The sequence below is a fragment of the Camelus bactrianus genome, chromosome 21, assembly GCF_048773025.1.
Source record: "Camelus bactrianus isolate YW-2024 breed Bactrian camel chromosome 21, ASM4877302v1, whole genome shotgun sequence".
Lineage (NCBI taxonomy): Eukaryota > Metazoa > Chordata > Mammalia > Artiodactyla > Camelidae > Camelus > Camelus bactrianus.
Genome location: NC_133559.1, coordinates 12,682,549 through 12,703,741, shown reverse-complemented (window position 1 = coordinate 12,703,741; position 21,193 = coordinate 12,682,549). Strand labels below are relative to the sequence as shown.

Sequence of the window (21,193 nt, the reverse complement as noted above, 5' to 3'; positions counted from 1 at the left end):
ACTTGGCTGGGGAGGCCTGGTGGGCCCAGCAGCCGAGGGGTCCCCAGAGCCTGGCAACCTGCCAGCTGGCCAAAACCTGTCAAGGTCCTGGGTCTCAGGTTGCTGAAGTGGCATGCTCAGGGCTTTCTGAGACCCTGTTCTTTGAACATTTCCACAGTAAGTGTATCCCTCTTCGAGCCTGTTTCCTTGTTTTTAAAAAAGGATGATACTACCTAGCTCCAGGCAGGGGTGGGAAGAGATTTGCACATCAAATGACGCCTGCACACAGTAAGCACTCAGCACAGAGTGGCCATCATACAGCTCATTGTCTTGGTGCCTCAGTGACTTCATCTGTTAAACATGGAGAACAATACTTATTTTACATAAATATGCTGAGGATCAAATGAAGCAGGATCTGTAGGCACTTAGTAAAGGATGCACAGAGTTTATGTCAACTTGGATTCTCTAATGCCAAACCAAACTCATCTCAGGATCTTCAGATCAAGTTATCAGACTGACAGGTGGGAAGGATGCCACAGATATTGTATCTTGATTTCTGAAAGGTAGGTGACAAAAGTCTCTTAGGAAATGCTCTTAGACATGATGAAGACATGTGGCCTAGGCACCAGCACCTCTGACTGCCTGAACTATCACCAAAACAGTTCATATCAATAAAGAAAGACTTTTCCTATTATGTGTAGGGCTCTAGAATCTATCCCTATCTGAATGAATATGACTTTTTAAAGTCAGTGATTTGAGGACCTACTGTATAGCACAAGGAACTATATTTAATATCTTATAGTAACCTATAATGGAAAAGAATGTGAAAAGATATATATATACATATATATACACATGTATATATATCTGAATCACTTTGCTGTACACCTGAAGCTAACAGAACATTGTAAATCAACGATACTTCACAATAAAAATAAATAAATAAAATTAGTGATTTGCATTAAGTCAGAAACTATGCTTATTGAATTTGGAAATTACCCCCAAACTGAGATAAGAGCAAAAACAGCCAGATTTCAACAGAATGAAAAAATGAGCCAAAACCATCATGACATTCACTAGGAAAAAATGTAAAGGCCTGCCCTTGGGTTAAAAAAAAAAAAAAAAAAAGGAATATAGCTGGAAAGCACCCGATGAAGAAAACCAGTATAAAATTTACTTTAAAAAACAACAGGAAAAAACTGCATTAAAAAAAATAAATCAATGTGAATCATTCGTGCAATCTAACTGCCAAAAACACTAAGGCAATCTTGGGCTGTATTAATAAAACAACAATGGCCAGAAAAAGAGAAGAAATAGTTTCAATATGCTCTAACATCTCCTCAAACTGGAGCCTTTCTAGAGAAACAATAACCAGAATAATAGAAGATCTGGATGGCCGTGGGCCTGAGAAAAAGATGAATAAAATGGAGATAAAAGGTGAAGAAAGTGTGTATAGTTAGCTTGAGAAAGAGATTTAGGAAGTACTTACTTCCTATCTTTAAGTGGAAGAAAAGCTCTCTTGCGGGAAAGGTCTAAGACATATTCTGTATTAAGACTGTAGAATTGAACTTTAAAAGGATTTAAAAGTGGACTTTAAAAGGAGATATATTCTCAGTAGGAGAAAGGACTCATGGTTATGAGACAGCTGCCACACCTCCAGGGACCACGGTCAAAGTCCAAAAGTGGGGGAAGGGTGGTACCAGAAAGCTCCTCCCTCCTATTTGTTTCTGTTATCAGGAAGCAAAATATCTTCTCTAAAAACTCTCTGCAGATTTGTTTTATTCTATTGGCCAGAAATGAATCATGTGGCTACCCCTAGCTGTGAGAGACTGGAAAACTGAACGTCTGGCAAAAGAGAATGGCCAAGCAGTAACTAGAACCAGCTTAAACCAATTACAATTAGGTCAAAAAGCCTGAGAATAATACCCTTTAAATATCTAAAATAAAAACCCTTTTAAAAATACCTTAAAAACTCTAAGAACAATAGAGTGGAAAATGGAAAGAACTTGGGGTCCTTGATGACATCACTGCACTGCTGAACCGAATTTCAAATAGCCACCTCTGGTCTTAGCGTGGGAGAAGCATAAACGGCAATTTGATTAAGCCATTGTTGATTTTCTGTTCCTTGTAGTCAAATGCACGCTAATGGATACAAAGATGGTATTTATCAAGGTAATTGGGAATACATCCAATTGGAATATTTGTAGTCCCCATGCATTCAACCAATTTAATTGAGTGTCTCCTTTGTTCCAGGTACTGGCTAAACTCTGAGAATGTAATGGTGAACAAAACCAGACAAAAGCCCTGCCATCATGGAGTTTATAGTCTAGTGGTGAAGGCAGGCACTACTGAAACAACCCACCAAGGAATATAAAAATGTAATTCCCATAATTCTGCGAAGAAGAGGTACATGGTACAATGGGAGCATATAACAGAGGAAGTACTCTGGTGATGGAGTCAGGAAAGTCTTCCGTGAGAAGTGAGCACCAGTCTGAGATCTGAACATGCACATTCAGGCTGGTATCTCTACCTAGAATGGCCCCTCTCTCTTGCCTACATCTTGTTGATTTATCTACTGCCTTGTTGAAACCTTCCCATCCTTCCAGTCATCTTTAGTGTCAATCGCATGAAATCCTACCTTTCAATTTGAAGTGACCTATTCTTCCTTTAAGCCCCCTTTTAGCCCCTTCTTCCTTAAGCCCTTGGGATATGCTCTTACTTTGCCTTATAATTTGAGTACTTGTTCTGTTTACCTCCTCAGTCCCACTCGACTCCTTCAGAAGACATGGACTATCTCCTGTTCCCATTAAATATCCAGCAATCTGTTGGCTTGCACTTAGCCAACATTCAATATTTATTTTAATTGAATTTTAAAACTGTATTTGATAGACATTTACTCCCATCTAGTTTTGGAAAAGATTTGATAGCTTGCACAGAGTATTGTGTGTATGTGTGAGTGAGAGAGGTATTTTCACAAGCCCAGATAACCAGAACTTTGGGGGTTTGTCCATATACTGGGATTTTTTTTTTTTTAAGTTTTAAGATATAATACTCTGAAGTCTTTACAGCCTAAAAACATATTAATAAGGGTTATTATACTTCTGTCAACTATCATCATTTATATGAGCTGAAGTCTCCTTAGATTTTTACTTAGATCATTACAACTCTTATTCTTTAACATAAAAGGCAAGGTGTTTGGATTTCCCAAAGATGCATAACACCATTCACATCTTCTAAGGGGTCTGGCTCTGTTTAGTATTTCCAGGGTGACAGTTGTCCCAGAAGGCACAGTAAATTTGCACGTTGTTAATCCTCTCAGTAGGTTTATAAAAGGGACACTGATTAAGGGACATTGTAATATAGTCGTACACTGTTGAAAGTGGACGCCCTCTTAGAAATCATCTAGTGACAGAGACCCAGAGACTTGTCCCAAACCACGAAGATAGTGAGAGATGTTCCCTTTGACGATCATTTGCCTCTCAAGGCAGTAGCTTCCCCCCACGGGGACACACAGAGTGTCAGAGATTTATTGACAAGGCCCTCTCTTTGTATTTAACACTCCCACAACTTAGGACACACTCCAGTAAGGAGTTCAATAGTTCTCCTCTGGGTGGAGGTATTACCAGGTTCTAAAGCTGTGGCAGGCAAGCAACCTACCAGTGGCGCTAAGTTCAAAGCTGCCAAAGCTCTTGCTTGCCCAGAGTCAAGTCAGGGAAAAGAAAAGTCCAAGAGCAAACGCTCCTTCTCTCCTCCAGGTGCAATAAAAAGAGGATGCCGAGGATCCTTACGGGCTCGGGCTTGGAGAGAGTGCCAGGCGCCTGCCTCCCAGCCCAGAGGAAACGCGCTCCTCTCAGGGAGAATGGGCACAAAGGATCCCCAAACTTCAGGGACCTCGCTCGGGGTAAACGTCCCTCGCTTCACCATTTGCGGCCAGATGAAAGTAAAGGGGCGCCCTTTTGAGTCACCCCCGGAGGGCTTGCACAGCAACCGAGGCCGAGTGGGGGGCGGGGTTGGCCGCGCGCCCCTCTGCCCGAGTTCGGAGCGCCTCCTGGTCCTCCTCCTCCGCGCCGTAACTGGCTGCATCTCCGCGGCCCCGGCACAATAGAGGCTCCGCCCTCCCTCCGCGCCAGCCCTTCGCTGCGCCCTCGCCCAGCAGCCCTCGTCGTCGCCGCCGCCGCTGCCCGCCCCGCGCGCTCACCGGGTCCCCTAACCCCGCAGGCTCCCCGCAGCCCGCCCCGGCGCGCACCGTCCCGCCCGCCCGCGTCCGCCCGGACCCCTTCCTTCCACCTGAGTCCTCTCCAGAGGACGACGCGCTCGGCTAGCCGTGCCACCTCCACCTTCCCCGTCACCCCCTAGCCTGCGCCCCACTCTCCACCGGGGCCGCACGGTCAGGGCTGATCGCGTCGGGAAGGAGATGACCGGGGCCTCTGGGGTGCACCCTCCTGCCTCACTGAGCCGCACCCAGCTTTAGAAGGCGCACTGAGTGGCCACTCCCGGGCTGCAGCCAAGACGCCCTCTCGCCTCAGTCCTTGCTGAGACACTCGCGACCCCCCTTAGCCCAGCTCTTCTCCGAAGGGGTTGAGCCCATTCTTGCCACGTCCCTCATGGCCAAATCTCTGCTGCTAGTTCTCTGCTTCGCTCTGGCTGTGGCTCCGGGATGGGGGTCCAGCACTCGCCCCACTGAGACGACTGAGCCCACTGAGCCCCCAGACGTGCAGACTGTGGCACCCACGGAGGACGAGATCCTGCAAAACGAGGCGGACAACCAGGAAAACGTTTTATCTCAGGTAGGCTGCGAGTCCCATGCCCCACCCCTCTTGCCCCGGGTGGTGGCAAGAAAACGGGTCCTCATTGAAGCGTTCAGAGGCAGCCGTTTCTCCCTCCATTACCAAAGGGAAGGGCATTTGTTTTTCATTTATCGGAATATTTTCTTAAGTGACAGGACATGGGTCCTCCTCTCTAAATCACGGGGTCTTTCAAGGTTACAGAATCGGGAGAAAGGAGAGGAGAAGGACAGGAAAACACCGCACAACTCCCTGAGAAGAAAGGAAAAAAACAGATCAAAACCTTTTGGTTCAAGGGTTTTGGAAAGTATGGCCATCTCTTGTCTGTGTGACTGTTTGTCAGAGCTGGAATGTGAAAACAGGCGGGCATGTTGGAAGCAGGCAGATGGCGTAACCCAAGGGGAGATATTTCATGACACAGAGTGAGACACCCAGGGAGAAGACAGAACAGCAACAAGTGTGATGAATGTGAGGTGACCTCCAAACAGAGACGGAAGAGCAGTCCCCTCATACGAGGGAGGTAGAATGGAAATGCAAATCCACTCAGGTCTGGCAGGTGGGGATTGGGAGAAATGACAGCTGATAAGGACAGGATCTGTAACATATTCTTTTACAAAGTACTTTCACTTATTTTATCGAACTCAATCCTCACACCCCCTTATTCCCATTCTACAGGTAAGGACCATAAGACTTGGAACAGTCAAGAACCCTAGAGATGGGCAGAGACAGGTCTTCTGACAGTCTTTAGCCCAGATCTCATGACTGTAAAAGATAGTTCTCTCTAGGGTGTTTATTCCAAGCTTTCCAGAGCCGGCATGAGGATTGTGTGGTGGGTGTCACCATAATCCTGAGGATGAGGGATGGCTGAGAAAGGATACCTGTGGTGCTGCCTGCACTTCCTCTAAGCCCCTAGACTGGGGTCATTGTCCCCCTCATGTAGAAAGAATAATCAGCTCCACTTTGGCATTAATCAAACACTAGTCTCCTTACCCTTCCTATAATAATTATGCAAATACTTGTCCTATACCCACCCATAACCTCACACTGACCCCCAAATCAAAAAGATAAAAATTTTTCACACTGGGGCTCTGGAGGACCATCAACAAAAGCTTTTCCTGAAACCTAAGCCTATTGAAGGGAAGGAATCCACCCAGGGTCTCAGAGCAGGGTTATGTAGGAATCTAGGCAGAGTTTCAGGGAGCAGACAGCTACAATTTACTGTCAGCCCATAAAGACCGGCCACTTAAGTCACCCTGAACTACACCTCCTTCTTCCACTGATCCATTCTGTGTTTAACAACAGTCCTAAAACAAATATTAGTATTAGAAGAAATCCAGGCTTTGCAAGAAAAACATTACAAGCCTTCTTCCCCCCTGACAGCATCCCAGGAACATATCCACTCCAATAAGCTCAGAGCCTGCCTGCCAGAGTCATTAGTCAAAGGAAGGGAACCCTCCTCTGCGTCCACAAAGGGAGTCCTGGCTTTGGGGATGCAGGGTCACTTGGAGAGGAGCTGGGGAGGAGCCTTTTCCCCAGCAAGTGCCTAGGATGGTGGTTCCAGAAAGCTTGCTATTGCGTGTTTTCCTGCCTGGGGAGGCTGGCACGACGCACGCTCAGAAGGAAATGCTTACACTGTAGAAGCAGCAAGTGCTGCCAGTTTGCTTTCCCGGCTTTGGCCTGGGGCTTGAGGGCAGAAGCTATTCTAGGAGCCAAATGAACCCTTAGGCCTAGAAAACCTTATTGACTTCTGGATCTGTCTCTCTCCTCCCACTTCCCTTTCTCCAAATCTAACCTATCCTTTGAGACCAGATCAGATTCCACGTCCTCCGAGAAGTCTTCCCTGGTGCCCAGCTAGAGTTGCTCTCTGTGGCCCTCTGTTTGAGATCCCACTGCACTCCCATTTCAGGGGCACTTATCACTCCCTACTTTTTGTGACTGCTCTTTATATATGTCCTGCCCTGTAAGCCCTTGAGAGCAGGCTCTCTGATGGCCCATTGCTTTACCTCTCACAGCACCTAGCTCAGTCCCAAGGTGGCACTCAATAAATGGTGAAAAATTGTAAAGGAGGACAGAAGCCAGTAGTCTTGAAATTGGAATGTCAATTTTCCAATCCCTCCATCAATCCCTTCTCCCTTCCATTTAAAATCTAAATCTGGATTTTAGCTAAGGCAGGGACTATTGGAAGAATGAAGGGGCTCATTTTTTTTTCCTTTAAATGATGAAAGGCTAGGTCCCCTTGAGAAATGCATAGCTTTCCAAGATAAATGAAGAGAGCTGAACTCTGAGTGCCTTCCAGGAAATGTTACAGTCAGCAAATTGTGTTGCAGTGACCTTTTCACTCCACATCAGAGTTGTCTGAGGTCGCTGGCTTTGCAGGACATCTGACAAAGTGCAGGGAACCTGACTGATGCGTGTTTGCACACCTCCAACCTGTTCTCTCTCTCCTTGTCTAGTTGCTGGGAGACTATGACAAGGTCAAGGCTGTGTCTGAGGGCTCGGACTGTCAGTGCAAGTGTGTAGTGCGCCCCCTGGGTCGAGATGCCTGCCAGAGGGTCAATGAGGGGACCTCCAGGAAGGAAGACTTCTACACCGTGGAAACCATCACCTCAGGCTCCTCCTGCAAGTGTGCCTGTGTTGCACCGCCATCGGCCCTCAATCCCTGCGAGGGAGACTTCAGGCTCCAGAAGCTTCGGGAGGCAGACAGTCGGGACTTGAAGGTAGGACCTGGTGTGCGACGATGCCTGCGTGAGAGGGTGCCTTAGGGATGCGTGAGTCTGGCAAGGCCATTGCTGGGGATCATAGGCCTTTGAATAAGTGGGATCTGTGGTAACGTTTACAGGAGGTCAGGCCCTGGGTCTGAGAGTGTTGCATGTGGACCCAAAGCTGGTGACCTGACAAACTGGTAATTTGCAACTCTGGTGTCTAAGGGAGATGCCTGGAGCAAAGTGTGCCCGCCTCTCTTGTAAAGCCAGGGAGGCAGGGCTGGGAGCAGCTGTCAGGCCCAGTCGGCCAAAAGAACTCCGTGTTCTTCTCCAGGAGAATTACTGCCACGATTTACTGTCAGCCCAGCAGGCACTCCGCAGTGGCAAGAGACACACAGAAAGCAATAAGCCTTCCAGGCCTCAGTACAAGGGCTCAGTGACCCAGGAAGGGGAGTTCTGGGGCCTGCTCTAGGTTTAGTCATCAAGTTGTGATCCTGTGATCCTGGTCCACAGGGTGTGGCAGCTCAGGCCCTACCTGCCCTATCTGATCCGTGCCCTCCCCTCTTCAACTGCAGCGTGGGGTCTTGGGATGAGCTTGGTTTGAAGTCACGCAGACTCGGGTTCAAAGCGTTGCTCTGCTACTACTTGCTGCATGATCCTACTCAAGTTATTCAACTGGTCTGACCTCAGTCTCCTTGAATAAAATGTGGGAAGACTAACATCGACCTCGTGGGGTTGTTTTGAGAATTGATGAGATGACAACTATTGAGTACTTGGCACAATGCCTGACACATGGTTGGGGCTCAGTAGACACCAGTTCCATAGTGAGTGACCATGTAAAGTGCTACTGCTGTGCCGGCAGAGGTACACACTTAGTAACTGGTCATCACTGATATCCCTTTAAGTAGAGTAGGGTTTACCAGTAAAATGAGTGTCCCAGGATTCAGCCACATCAGTCAGAGCTGCAGCTATGCTGTGAAACTACTTTCTGAACCAGAGAGGCACAGTCACCCAGTTTTACGATTGGACTCTTGGGGGATTGGAAACAACAGTAGGCAGAATGTTAGGAATCAGAAAATCATCCCAGTACATCCTAATCAGCGACCCTTCCATGGCTGTTGCCCAAGATTCAGCCATCTTCCTCTGGTGGGGAGGAAGGCGATTTTCTAAACATGAGCATTTCATACACGGAATTCTTCATCTAATAGCAAGATTGGGGAACAAAGATTGCACAAGTGTTTCCAGCAAACTCTTCCGGGGACAGTCCTTGGCAGGGAGGCTCCGTTTAAGCGTGTCTCACCTGCCCCTTTTGCCTGCACTCTGCACGCCCTGGATATCAGCAGCGTCTCAGCCACTTCCCTCCCAGTGGCTCTGTACTGGCAGGAAGGACAGTGTTGAAAAAACTAAGAGGGCTGGGCACCCTATGACATCTTGCCACCTCAAAGATGGGCCCCTGGGTTTCTTTTACCCCAGAGGCACTTTTGCTTTTAGAGCTAAGGAAAAGCTTGTTGGTGTCTTCCAGGGACTTCACCGGACAATGAAGCTGAGTGTTTCAGAAGCATATCCTCAAGGTGTTGATGTTTGTAAGCCCCTCTGTTGAGTGCTTATAGGTCTCTCGTTTCAGGCTAGGTAGTGTACTAGGTATCATGGGGAAGCAGAGACGAAGATGACACGGCACCATTTTCAAGGAGCTCCCAGTCTAGTAGGAAACACAGATGTGCACGCAACTGATAGACTTAATAAAAGAAGTGTAAACCATTCAGTGAAGGTGTCCAGACCTCAGCTGGCCTGGTCTTGTTGGATTCTCCTATTTTCTTACCCAAGTGACCCAGTAGGCAGAATACATCTACACCGTTGTGTCTGCCTGTGTGCCACCCACACAAGTGCCAGTTTCTGAGAGCCGCCTCTCAATTCCTGGCTCGTGGCTTCCCTCCAACGTGGAGATCTCAGAGGAAACATCTGCCCCTGGCCAGTCAGCCCCAGCCGTGGACTAACACCTGCCCTTGTTTCATAGCTCTCCACCATCATAGATATGCTGGAAGGCGCTTTCTATGGTCTGGATCTCCTGAAGCTGCATTCGGTTACCACCAAACTGGTGGGGCGAGTGGATAAACTGGAGAAGGTAAGGAAGATTCTGGGTTTCCATATCTTTCTCTTGATGAGGCCCCAAAGTGTATCAAACTTCCCATACTCTTTTTTCAGAATGCATGTACTCTGACTAGACTTAATTCATTCCATACGTTGGAAAGAAAAATATATAGATGAAACTCTCATCCGAAATCATGCCAAATTGTGGGTGACAAGGTGAAATGCTGAAACATAAATGTAAATGCCTTCTTTTTTCATTAATAAGAACCACAAAACCAGTGTATACCTATTTTTCCCTTGACTCCCAGGGAACTCAGAACTAAATGAAGTGTAAAAGTACAAGTAGCATCTTACTTCTGGTTTTAAGGTGGAGTTATCTCCCTTCTGGGTATATGGTTGCTAACTTTTTTTTTTTTAACTTTTCTAGTGCATGCCTGTGTGTGTGTGTGTGGTAATCCATCTCAAATCCATTTTAGAGAAAGAAGACATAAAAATGGTTACTATTAAATAATATTCCTTATTGGAAGACATTCAGGCTGATCACCCCCAGGAAGAATAGACTGGTAATGTAATTTTCGTAGACAGAGACACCACATTTGTATGATTGGGTTCCAGAGAGATGCACAGCCAGAGCTATGATTTCAGCTGGTGTGTGATGTGATGGTGGGAGACAGAAGTCGTCATAGACGACGATAATGTTGACATTGTTTTGCTGCTGTAATGCTTTAACATAGAGATAAGAAATCATTTAGTCACCAGAAAAGGAATGATCATCATTCAGCCTTACTGGTAAGAAGCTGATGGGTATGTTTCATCGACTGGCATCCAGTTCTTGAACAGATACTTGAAACTGTGACTGAAAGAACCCCTACTTGAAGTAGAAATATATTTAATTTTCAGCATGTTAATATAAGTGGCAAATTTAATTAAGGGATGACTGTAAACATAGCAATATTCCTCATGAAAAAGTGGGCTTTGGGGGGTCTCTACTGGAGGAGCTGAGACTCCCTGATGGGTGATTAATAGATGCAGGTTGTGAAAAAGGTAAGGATCTTTAGTGTGGCAGAAAGAGCACTCATTGGACTAGGAATCAGGACAGAGTGAATTACTCTTTGTTTGCCACTAACTGGGCAGCCATCCTCACCCTCTGCCGCCGTGAAGTGGGAAAGGTTCCCTATCTACTTTGTATGATTGCTGAGGGCATAAAAGTTGAGCTAATCATTTTGTAAATACTTTGAAACGGTGGCATAAAACAAAGCACTCAGGTTATGACCAAGGAGTGAGTGGAGGCAAATTTCCTTCTGTTGCTTCACAGAGAGAACTGGGGCAAGGATGATGAAACAATGTGGTTTCAAATGTTGAATTCAGTACACTCCTTACAATCCTCAAAATGTTCGTAGAAAGTGAACATCAGCTCTTTCTCCCTGACCCTTAGCCTTAGCTCCCCCAGTGCTGTGATGAAGTGTTTTCCATTTGCTCTGGGAGGGTTGGCAGAACCAGTCACTTCCATTACAAGGTCTAATGAGCAGGGTTGGGACACTTGAGCCCAAGATTTGTAGGTCATGGTGCCCAACAGGACTATGTCAGCCCACTCGTTTCAGCCCGCTCTTCTTGGAAGGGCTCTGTAAGAGAATCAGGTCACTTGGCATCTTGAATCTCTTCTTCCCCAACATTGCCAGCTGGAATGATGGAATGAGGAATGGTCAACACCATCCGACTACCAGTGGACTTCACACAGACTTGGGATTCTTTCTCCTATTTAAAAGCACTTGCTGATGCTTTCAAACAGGTTCAAAAGGAATTAAACCAGGATCCAATGGGAACTTGGAAATTAGTGCCTGTTTTTCCTTTGGCCCCTAGAACCAGCAAAATGTGCAATACCCCTTTAAAAACAAAGATTGCTTTTCTATAGGAACAGGGGTAACAGCCACCTCTTCTGCTTTTACCTGACCTTGGCAGCCACATGTTTTTCATTCTGTCTGGAGAACACAGCCTGGGAAAGATAGTTCTGGAGGTAGAACACAGTGTCCATGAGGCCAAGGTCGGGTGCTCAGCCTCTGAGAAGGCCAGTGGGCTGAGCTCTGTTCAAGGGCTATGACCTCTTTCCAGCCTTGTCTAGCAGCAGAGCCCTCCCTGCTAACAAAGGCTAGAAGAGTGGGTGAATTTGGTGCAATGCCACTATCCCTGCAGGATGTATCTTCTGTGCAGTCGCACAATCACTGGGTTTTTGCCAAAATTAATCTTAGTTACATTGATGAGAGTTATTTCTTTTTCAGAACTGTGGAATGTTTAGTTGCAAAAACTGGAGCTTTACAAGCATCATCATCATCCATTATATTTGTATAGCATTTATGGTTTTAAAGCATCCCATATACATTTAGCTCATTTGGTCCTGTGAACTGGACAGGATGTGAGACCTTAGGAAATGAGATGGCTTTCCTACAATCACAGTGCTCAGGAAGTGTAGGCTGGAGCTCAGGCCTTCTGGTCCTTGGTCCAGAGCTCTTTCTAATCAAGCTCAGAAGTTTCTTCAAATCATTGTTGGCTGCCCTAGGAGCATCAGTTTTTCCTAACTAGAATTTAAAGCAATAGCTCTTCCAAAGGAGTTTCTAGGCAGAACCATGGCTATATCCTATAAATCCTGTTAAACAGGATTAAAGTTGAGTTAGGGAAGGTCCCATCCAGTGAGAGATTCCCCAAACAGGCAGCCCAAGATGACAGGGCGCTGTGGTGGACAGTAGACACAGATGGCTCTGGGCTCTGGGCCCACAGAGTAGAGCAATGTCTCTTGGCTTCAGGTCCAGCCAGTCATCTCCTGGCTCTTGCTGGCTGACTCTGTCTGCAGTTTGCAGGCATTGAAAAGGCAGAATGTTGGGTAAATGGAAAAAACACTCCTTTTCCATCATGGCTCTGCAGGAGGAATGGAAGTGAAACTCTGCTCCTGGTCTTTGGATATTCTTGAATCCCAAGGAGAGTTCTTTGGAGGTCAGACCAGACAAAAGGGGTCAGATTGGAGGGGCATTTTGCCCAGAGTAAGATCAGTTCTTGGCAGAAGAAGTGGGCACACACATGTGTGTACATCCACCTCAGGTCTGTAGGAGGATGGAAGAATGGAAACTCCATTTGCAGATGAAAGAGGAAGGAAGGAGAGAGAAATGGAATCTGAACTGTTGAGAACCTCGCCTCTTGGTGAAATCCGCTCTGGGAACTCTGCTTGGTGGAGTGATTTCTGCTGGGCTTTTAAATCGTGAAAATAACACATGCACAGAAAAGTGCATAAACAATGAATGTACAGCTTAGCAAATTATTATAAAACAAATACCCTTGCAACCACCACCCAGTTCAAGAAACAGAGCAATGCTCTACCCCAGAAGCCCCCCGCATGCCCTCCCTCACTCACCCCGCCTCCCTGAAAGGAACCTCTCTCCTGACTTTTATGTTATCTTCCTTACTTTTCTTTACAGTTTTATCACTTAAGGATGCATCCCTAAATACAATTGTTTTGTCTGTTTGGAACTTTAAATATATAGAATTCTACAGAATTGTATGTGTTTGTGTGTGCGTGTGTGTGTGTGTGTGTGTGTATGTTGGATTTCTTTCACTCAGCTTTGTTTTTAATACTCACCTATGTACTTTTTGTGGCTTGTAGTTCATTCATTTTTATTGCTGTAAGTATTCTAGTGTGTGAATAGACCACAATTTATTGATCTGTTCTACTGATGATGGATATGGGGGTTGTTTTTAGTTTTGGAATTCACAGTAGCCCCAGGAGCACCCCTCTATATTCACATCCCATACATGCATGCATTTCTCTATGATGTATAAGTAGGAACGGAAATACTGGGCCATTAGCTATGCTGATTGTCAACTTTAGGGGATACTGTTGGCCTTCCATAGCTATGTTTCACATCATCTCTGGATTCAACCAACTGTGGATCAAAAATATTCCCCCCCAAATTCCAGAAACTTCCAAAAAGCAAAACTTGAATTTGCCACATGCTGGCAACTATTTACATAACATTTACATTGTATTAGGTATTATAAATAATCTAGAGATGATGTAAAGTACCTGGGAGGATGTCCGTAGGTTAGATGCAAAATATTACACCGTTTTATATAAGGGACTTGAGCATGCATGGCTTTTGGTATCTATGGGGAGTCCTGGAACCAATCCCCTGCAGATACCAAGGAATGACTGCATCGCCCAACTGTTTTCCCAAGTGGTGGTACAGGTTTACATTGCCTCCAACAGGGTGTGAAAGCTCCACACACATTCTTAACAAAACTTGGTCTTGTCAGACTTTTTAATTTTTATCAGTTTGGAGCATATATCTTAGTAGGGCCATTTAACTGTGTACCAAAAATGTAACCTCCCCCAAACATCTTTCCTATTCATCTGTTGGAGGCCTGAAACCCCATGGGCATTCCTCCAGAACTGGGCCAAGTAGAAGTAACATCCCAGGTGGTCAGTGGCCCAAGAACCTTCAGTGTGGTAGGTCCAGACTGACACTCTCCTGACAATGACTTGGAAGGGGAGGGGATGCAGGAAGTATGGGTGTGTGCTGGAGCTGGGGGGCGTGGGCACAGAATATAGGTGCCAGAGGAGACAGGAATTGCAAGTCTAGAAGGAAAAGCTGTAGCTTCAAAGGCAAAGACAGACCCTATTCATTGCATGTAGGCCTGGCAGCAGCACAGATTGAGCTCAGAAGACTTTTCTGTGAGCTCTGATTACACCCAGAGACACAAAGACTCGTAGGCAGCCCCAGCCTAAAAACGGATTCTGAAGCAGCAAGACAAGAGGCAGGAGGTACAACCCTAATACCACATACTGCTTCCAGGAGCAGATTTATTATCAAAGTAAAGAAAAAGGCAAATAGAGGGACAGATCATTAAAATAATTGCTTCTAGCATCAAGGCTTTAGCTGAATTAAATCATGCCCATAAAAATTTCAAATCTTTGTGAAGAAACGCCCCACCCCCTCAGCTGCAGGACACCTGTCAATGCTTATAAGTACTTAGATATGACCGTGTACACAAGTGCCTTTGTATATGTGTGGGTGCATATCCCAGGCTCTTTAAATAGATACATGCCTGCAAGTTTCCCAAAGTGTGGTTTCTGTTGCCCAAGCCCTGCCCCTTCAGGCTGTGTGACTCTTTTTATCTCACACCTACCTGTTGGAGTTTGCAGACCCCATCCATGAGTACAGATGGGCACTGTGGAACCTTGCGTGTCACCTGAAGCCTTTTCTCCTGATGCTGTGTCCATGTGCGATTTAGTCTACAATGGATTTACCAGACCCAGAACTGGCCCTCTCCCCAGAAAGTGCTGGCACAGGCATTGTTGAGGTCTCCTCCCCTAGACCTAAGGATTTGGTGACTTTGTGTTTCGGGTCTGGAAGGCAAGATCAAAGAATCCTTCCTGACTCTGGGGGATATATCTTTTTTACCAGCTACTAGGAAAATGTAAGTTTTGTCTGTGCAGGCCTGGCCACGAGTCAGGGGAGCTGTCTCTTTCCAAGCTTCTCCCTTCTGCCCGTCCTTCTCTCTCATGGAGACACCCCAAGTGCTCACTCTCTCTCTCGATCAAATCTGCCTTCACAGAAGGGTTTGCTGTAAGTCATTTCACTCTTCTCCTTACTCAGGTGCATCCCCAGAGAGGAGTGTCATTCAGCCAGTCTGACCACAGTGTGAAAAGAGAAAGGGCTGGAGATAATATCTCTAAGATGCATGTCAGCTCTAATGTTACTGAATTTAATTTACGTCTTAATATGGGTTCAGGTCAATATATTACCTCTCCTGGGGTTAGATATACTTCAAATCTAAATTGTCACTGTGGCATGAAAGGTGTTCTTCATGGCTAAAGGGATCTAAGGTGTGAGTGTCGGCCCTCCACCTGCTGGCGTAGGAATAGCTTGTAGGGTGTGAGGGAGTGTATGGCTGTATTTAAGGGGTTTTTCATCAGAGGCCTGGGACTTCTTGCCCTTTACTTGTTCGACAGTCTTCCAGGCTCTGGACTTCTTGAGGACAACCTGGGTCGAAGTCATCTTTGTTTGCCAGGCTTTAGCCGAGCATGGGATGTGGACTAGAGGCTCACAGCTGTTCAGCTGGGGGAGTAATTGAACACATCAGCTGGCCACCCTCCTGCCATCAGCTGTGGTCAGAGGGATTGTACTGCGTCCTGCCTGTCCCGACAGCTGGAGTACCAGCTGTTTCTAGCTGCTCTCCCCCTCCAGCTCTCTTACCAGGGGCTGGAGACAGCTGTCAGCTGGGGTGGCTGTCCCAGGCCACCTGGTCCTCGTCTTGTCCTGGAGGGATCCGAGAGGGGAGGGACAGGGTGAGCGGATGAGGACTCCAAGCCCTCCCACCAGGTCCAGTTACCCTCACGCTATCTCACTTCCCTTCCACAGGGAACCCTGCTCCCTCTGCCCTCAGGCTTGCCATCTGCATCTGCGCCCTGTGCACATCCAGCCATCTACTGCTAGGGGTCTGGTGGCCTCTTGGATGCGGGGGCACACCCCTGCTGCATGACATGGGGCTACACTTTGGCCCAGCTGTGGTCTTGCTTAGTCCCCTCCTACAGGTGTCTGGTGTGTCTCTCTACAACACACCAGCCTTGGGTCCTCACCTTCCTCCCTGTCCCAGCCACGCCAAACCTGAGCTCCCCTCCCCTTTCCACCTGTGTATTTGCTACTGAGATCCCAAGGGTCTGTCCCACTCCAGCTTTGGTTATGTGTCAAGCCCTGTTTTGTGCCTGGCACCGTGCCACATGCAGCCCTTCTTTCATTTTCCATACCAAGCCTGGTGAGGGAGGTATCGCCATTCCTTCCTCCTCCATCTGGGGCCTGGAGAGGTCCCGTCACTTGCCTTATGTGGTTCCATAAAACCAGACGGTGACTGTGGTGTGGGTTTCATACCTGATCTGCAGAGCCAGCACCTTCCCCACCGCACCCCTACACCTGTTTCTGGTCTGGAAAACAAGACCACAACAAGCTTATAAGAGCTTTGCAGGCTGGTCATCTTTCCCTCAGGTCCGCCCTTTTGGCTTAAGCTGCTCCATGGTTTCACCCAGGCACGCACACACTTGTCCAACAGCTGGGCAAGGTCAGGACACAGTGTGTACCCATGGAACAGCCCATGCCGATGGCACCAGTCTGCAGACCTGGTTGTGCTGGCCCTCCACAACTCGTTAACAGCTGTACTCTGACCAACAGTGCTACCCATTGCTGACTGCCAGCTTTACCCTCAACTCCACCTACATCCAGTTCCCCTTTGCTGGGGACCTGCCTAGTTTGCATTCTTCCTCCCCTTGGGCATCTGTGCATCTGGCTGTGGTCAGCACAGGACACCCGTCCCCATCTGGCAACGCAGGCTTGCTCTCAGCAGGCACCCTCCAATGCCCAACTGCATGTCTCCAGCCCCTGGCACTTGTTCTGTGAATCCCTCTCAGTTCCCTGGCTCTGCCTAACCCAAGGACCCACGCACAATTCCCAGATCTTTAACTGCCATGTCTGGCTGTGTTCTGCTTTCTGTGCCAGCCCTCTATCTACCTGCTCTTCTTCCCTCCTCCTTTCCCTCCTCACAGCATCAGCATCCTTGGCAGGGCCCACGTGGCGTGCTCACCCCTGCTAGATAGGCATCCTTCCTGCCTCCTCCACCCCCTTGCCAGTTCTGCGCACAAGCCAAGTTGCACACACCATAAATGTCATGGTTGCAACTGTCTCAGAGGGGAAGAGCCAGAGGCATGAGGTCATGGGGTTCACTCTTCAGCCAAGGCAGGATCAACAGTATCCTGTGTGGGTGGCATCCCCAGTGCCTCCTGAGATGTACCCCCACAAAAGTCCCTTGGTATGAAGAAGGCAGAGCCCCAGGGAAGAGTGGGGAGCCCTGCAAGGCCAGCACCCCTGGGGTGGAGGTGGCTGAGTGGGAAGGGTGGCCAGGGAGGGGCTGCTGCTCCTGCCACCCTGGGGGATACCAGCTGGCTTGGCCTGGCAGGCCGATGGGGTGATGCCACCGCCAGCCTGGTGTTTATTCAGGAGGCTGGTGGGCTTTGCTGTTCCCTTGAGGGGAATAAAGAATATTGCTCCTCTGAGTTCTCAGGGCCAGGTCTGCCTCAAATCCTCCTCTGTGGAAACCCAGAATAATGACTCCTCACTAAAACTAGAAAGAGTATTGGACATTTATAAATCAATGAAAGGGGGGCCTTCCAGGGGCCTAGAAAACCCAAGATCTAGGGGACAGGGGCCAAATCTGTGGCATTGCCCTTTCGCCTCATAGTGAGTGCCAGGGCCAATGCTGACTCTTCCAAGGTGTCAAGGAATTGGGTGGGATCTTGTTTTAGTAAAAGGCTACTTAGGCCAAGCCATTGGGTCCACCCAAAATGGGGTCCTAGGGCCACAGCTGGACAGTAGATGTGGACATACCTCAATCCCCACCTTACAGACATGTTATCGACCTTGCTAATGAGTCAGAACCTGCATCTGTTGTATCACCCTGACTTGCTTTCTACACAGCAGGTTTCACTAGATGATGCTTTCTTGTTTATTTCTTGTTTATTGCTTACTTCCCCTCAATGAGGGTGGTCTTCATTGGAGTAGGATCCTTGCAGGTCTGGTTTACCCTCAGAGCCCAGAGCCGAACCCATGAGGCAGTAACACATCGAGCCCCTGAACCCGCTGGGGCTTCACTATAAGTCCCAGGACGTGGGAGCTACAGGGGACGATGCACAGGCTCTGCTCTGAGCAGGTGCTCATGGATGTACAGACATGCTTGAATCCCACTAAGGCCCCAGAAAGAACCTGGTTCCTGTAAAACAGCCTCTCTCACACATTTGGGCCCCCTTGCTAACAGCTATACCTTAAGCTTCCAACATTTAAGACAGTGCTTCTCAAACTTTCATGTGTATGCACATTGCCTGGGGGATCTTGATAAAATGCAGCTTCTGATTCAGCAGGTCTGGGGGAGGCCCGAGCTTCTGCATTTCTAACAAGCTCCCAAGTGATGCCTATGCTGACGGCCGTTTTGAGCAGCAAGGATTTATGGGAGTCCAACACTTCTATATTTCTCTGTATATGCATATCCTATTGTATATCCTGAGACCAAACTGATGTATTCATTGGCATCTGTGATGTGCTCAGTGCTGCTTGAGAGCTAGCTGAGTGCCAGGAACCTCTCCTGGTGTTCTTTTTTTTCTTCTTTTTTAAATAGAAGTATAGTTGATTTACAATATTGTGTTAGTTTCAGGTGTACAGCATAGTGATTCAATAATTTTTTTCTGATTATATTCCATTATAGGTTATTACAAGATATTGAATATAATTCCCTGTGCTTTATATTCCTTGTTGCTTATGTTATTTTATACATATAGTTTGTATCTGTTAATCCCATACTCCTAATTTGCCCCTCCCTCCCTCTGCTTTGGGTAACCTTAAATTTGTTTTCTATGTCTGTGAGTCGGTTTCTGTTTTGTATATAGATTCATTTGTATTACGTTTTAGATTCCACATAGAAGTGATAGCTTATAGTATTGTTTTCTGTCTGACTTACTTTACTACGTGTAATATTCTCTAAGTTCATCCATGTTGCTGCAAATGGCAATATTTCATTCTTTTTTGTGGCTGAGTAATATTCCATTGTATGTATACACCATATCTTCTTAAGCCAATCGTCTGTTAATGTCTCCCAGTGTTCTTAGTGATCCAGCAAGTGAACTGAAAAGCAAGAGTCAGGAAGCTGGGCACTGGATTCAGTTCTGCCACTTTTTAAAATGATCTGGGGTAGATCACATCCTTACCTTGGGCATCAGTCTCCTCATTTATGAAATGAAGGGTTAGGCTTGAGTTCTGGGGTCCACTCCAGCTATGACATTCTAGGAAAAATTACAACTACTTAGTATGTCCCATGCACTTCCACACATATTAACTCATTTAATCCTCGTAACAACCCAGAGGGAAAGTGCTAGTGTTCTCCCCATTTCACACATGGGCACACTGATGCACAGGGAGTTTAAGTAATTTGCCTAAGATCACAAATCTAGCAATAGCAGCATTTCGATGTGAACCAGACCACTTCCTTCAGAATCCACGATCTAAACCACTGCCCTTGACTGACCCTGTACACTTATCAGCAATGACCACACACCCAGGAAGACCTCTGTCCCATGGGCTTTAGCTGTCACAGTTAATTCTGTGCAATCTAGAGAGGTTGGCTTGGCCTAAGCCCCACAGAACACTTTGAGCCTTTCCAGTGCTCAAAACTGGCGTGCTCTGAAATGCCATAAGAGTGGCATGACCAGTGGTCTGCAGCCTGGTTAGTTTTAACAAGCACCTCGTGGGCTCCTCTGGGCAGCCCATGTAGACCCACTGGAGCCACAGTGTCTGGGTGTCACCATCTGCCTTATGCACTCCCTAGATCTGAGCCACCGTGGCCTCCCTCTAGGACATTAGCAGCAGCTTACCAGGCTGCAGACTGTGCCTGGGCACCGTCTGAGCTTTTGCACTTACCGTGTCTGGCTGTCAAAGAAAGATGGAAAGCAAATTCATCCTCTGTTTTGACATGGTTGCTTCCTCTATCACCCTCATAAACAAGGCCCAAAGGAGAACATCACATTTAAAAATTCAGATGCTCATGGAAACCTTAGAATGGGGGCCAAAGCTGGAGAATGTTAGATCTCGGTGCAGTAAATGTCTCTAAAAATAACTTAGAGGAGAAAGGAGACCTCTGAGTCTGCTGACAGCTGTCCATGATTCAAATCCCATTCAGCTTCACTTCTCTGTCCCTGGTGCCTATTGCCCACTCCCTCCCTCCTTTGAACCCACATTTGTTACTTACAGAAGCTGACATGGTTGGTCATCTTCCTCCTGCAGTGAGGACCCTCTGTCCCTTATTACAGTTGTCCTCATACCACCCCCGCCCCATCCCAGGACAAGGACCCCAGGGGAATTAGAGGCTTTCTGGCTGCCACACTGTACCCTAGACACAGGAGGTACTCACCGGTGTTGGTTGACTGAAGTGAAGCTTTGGTTCTTCTCAGTATGAACTACATCTGGAATATGGCTAATTCGCCAAGTAGGGGTCATTTAGGGAAACTTTTTGTGGGTGGATAGGAAAGTTTAAAGCCAGTCTATCAACTTCCTATGTAAATGATGATTTTAAAAGCTGGTAAGCCATAAAAAAGAATGAAACATTGCCATTTACAGCAACTTGAATGAATCTAGAGAATATTATACTAAATGGCATAAGTCAGACAGAGAAAGACAATTATTACATGAAATCACTTATATGTGGAATCTAAAAAATAATACAAAGGAATCTATATACAAAACAGAAACCAACTCACAGACATAGAAAATAAACTTACAGTTACCCAAGGGGAAAGGGGGAGTATAAATTAGGAGTTGGATTAACAGAAACAAACTTCTATACATAAAGTAGATAAGCAACAGGGATTTACTGTATAGCACAAGGAACGATATTCAGTATCTTGTAATAACCTAGGGAAATAATCTGAAAAATATATATATATATATAACTGAATCACTATGCTGTACACCCAAAACTAACACAATATTATAAATCAACTATATTTCAACTTACATAAGAAAAGAGTAAAAGAAGTGCTGGGGAATAGTTTGTGCTCATTAG

At 46.7% G+C, this 21,193-nt stretch overlaps 1 protein-coding gene across 4 annotated transcripts in view; it reads left to right on the top strand.

Moving 5' to 3' along the window:
• Positions 1-4,094: 4,094 nt before the first annotated feature.
• Positions 4,095-21,193, top strand: part of OLFML2B (olfactomedin like 2B) — a 36,453-nt gene continuing 19,354 nt past the window's right edge. For 2 of the 4 annotated variants that reach the window (XM_010953761.3, XM_010953760.3), the window contains exons 1-3: positions 4,096-4,766; positions 7,217-7,480; positions 9,480-9,587. In XM_010953761.3, coding sequence (XP_010952063.1) covers positions 4,584-4,766; positions 7,217-7,480; positions 9,480-9,587 — 555 coding nt within the window. In that variant the 5' untranslated portion in view covers positions 4,096-4,583. Of the gene's footprint in view, positions 4,767-7,216; positions 7,481-9,479; positions 9,588-21,193 lie in introns of all 4 variants that reach the window. The other 2 variants (XM_045515833.2, XM_010953762.3) reach the window with 2 other exon arrangements.